Below are 809 nucleotides of genomic sequence, written 5' to 3'. Positions count from 1 at the left end.
TTTCACCATGCCTCAAAGCCAGCGAAGAGGACCCTGGGTCCCAGAGGAGGACCAAACATTGCTGCAGCTTATCCAGCAGTCAAGGACCAAACAACTGGGTCCGCATCTCACAGCATATGAAATACCGGTCACCAAAGCAGTGCAGAGAACGATTCCACCAGAACCTGAAACCAACATTGAACCACGACCCCATCTCGGCCGAAGAAGGGTTGATAATCGAACGACTTGTGAGCGAGATGGGCAAGCGGTGGGCAGAAATCGCCAGGAGACTAGGCAACAGAAGCGACAATGCCGTCAAGAACTGGTGGAACGGAAGCGTGAACCGAAAGCGTAGGGGCATGGCTGCCGGTGGTGGTGCTGCCTCGCACTCCCCTGCTTCTTCTTCATCTCCCTCCAGAACTCCCAACGGACGAGTTGAACCGCCCTACCAGAAAGCATCATCCAGGTCCCCGCAGACACAATACAGATGCCCACGGGCCGAACACGCAATGTACAGCCAGGCCTCGCGCATGGACAGACAACGATCCTGGGCTTCCATCTCAGACTATCAATCATCACAACACCAGCAACACCAGCAGGATGAAAGAGGGGAGTACCTGCACCAACGAATTCACTCGCCCCGTCCGCTCGAGTACCGCTCATCACTATACGATCTCCCCAAGGAGACCCTGAATAGTGCAAGATGGCAGCAGTGCAACTCACAGCCGCAGTCACCAGCCGCTGGACGGCGAGTCCTGACCCCAATTTTCACCACACGCAACTCAAACCAGGCAACAGATTCGGCTATGACCTCTCCTGCATTCTCAGAG

General features: G+C 55.5%; 1 protein-coding gene across 1 annotated transcript; it reads left to right on the top strand.

Annotated features, from left to right (window-relative positions):
• Positions 1-116: 116 nt before the first annotated feature.
• On the top strand, positions 117-738 carry TERG_06165 (uncharacterized protein; the record flags this gene model as incomplete). The annotated part of the gene is made up of 2 exons (XM_047748559.1): positions 117-621; positions 677-738. The coding sequence occupies 2 exons, from the start codon at positions 117-119 to the stop codon at positions 736-738; spliced, it is 567 nt and encodes a 188-aa protein (XP_047604543.1).
• Positions 739-809: the final 71 nt, after the last annotated feature.

This window comes from Trichophyton rubrum, assembly GCF_000151425.1.
Source record: "Trichophyton rubrum CBS 118892 genomic scaffold supercont2.7, whole genome shotgun sequence".
Taxonomy (NCBI): domain Eukaryota; kingdom Fungi; phylum Ascomycota; class Eurotiomycetes; order Onygenales; family Arthrodermataceae; genus Trichophyton; species Trichophyton rubrum.
Note: the sequence above shows the minus strand (reverse complement) of the source record. Positions and strands in the feature narration are given on the sequence as shown.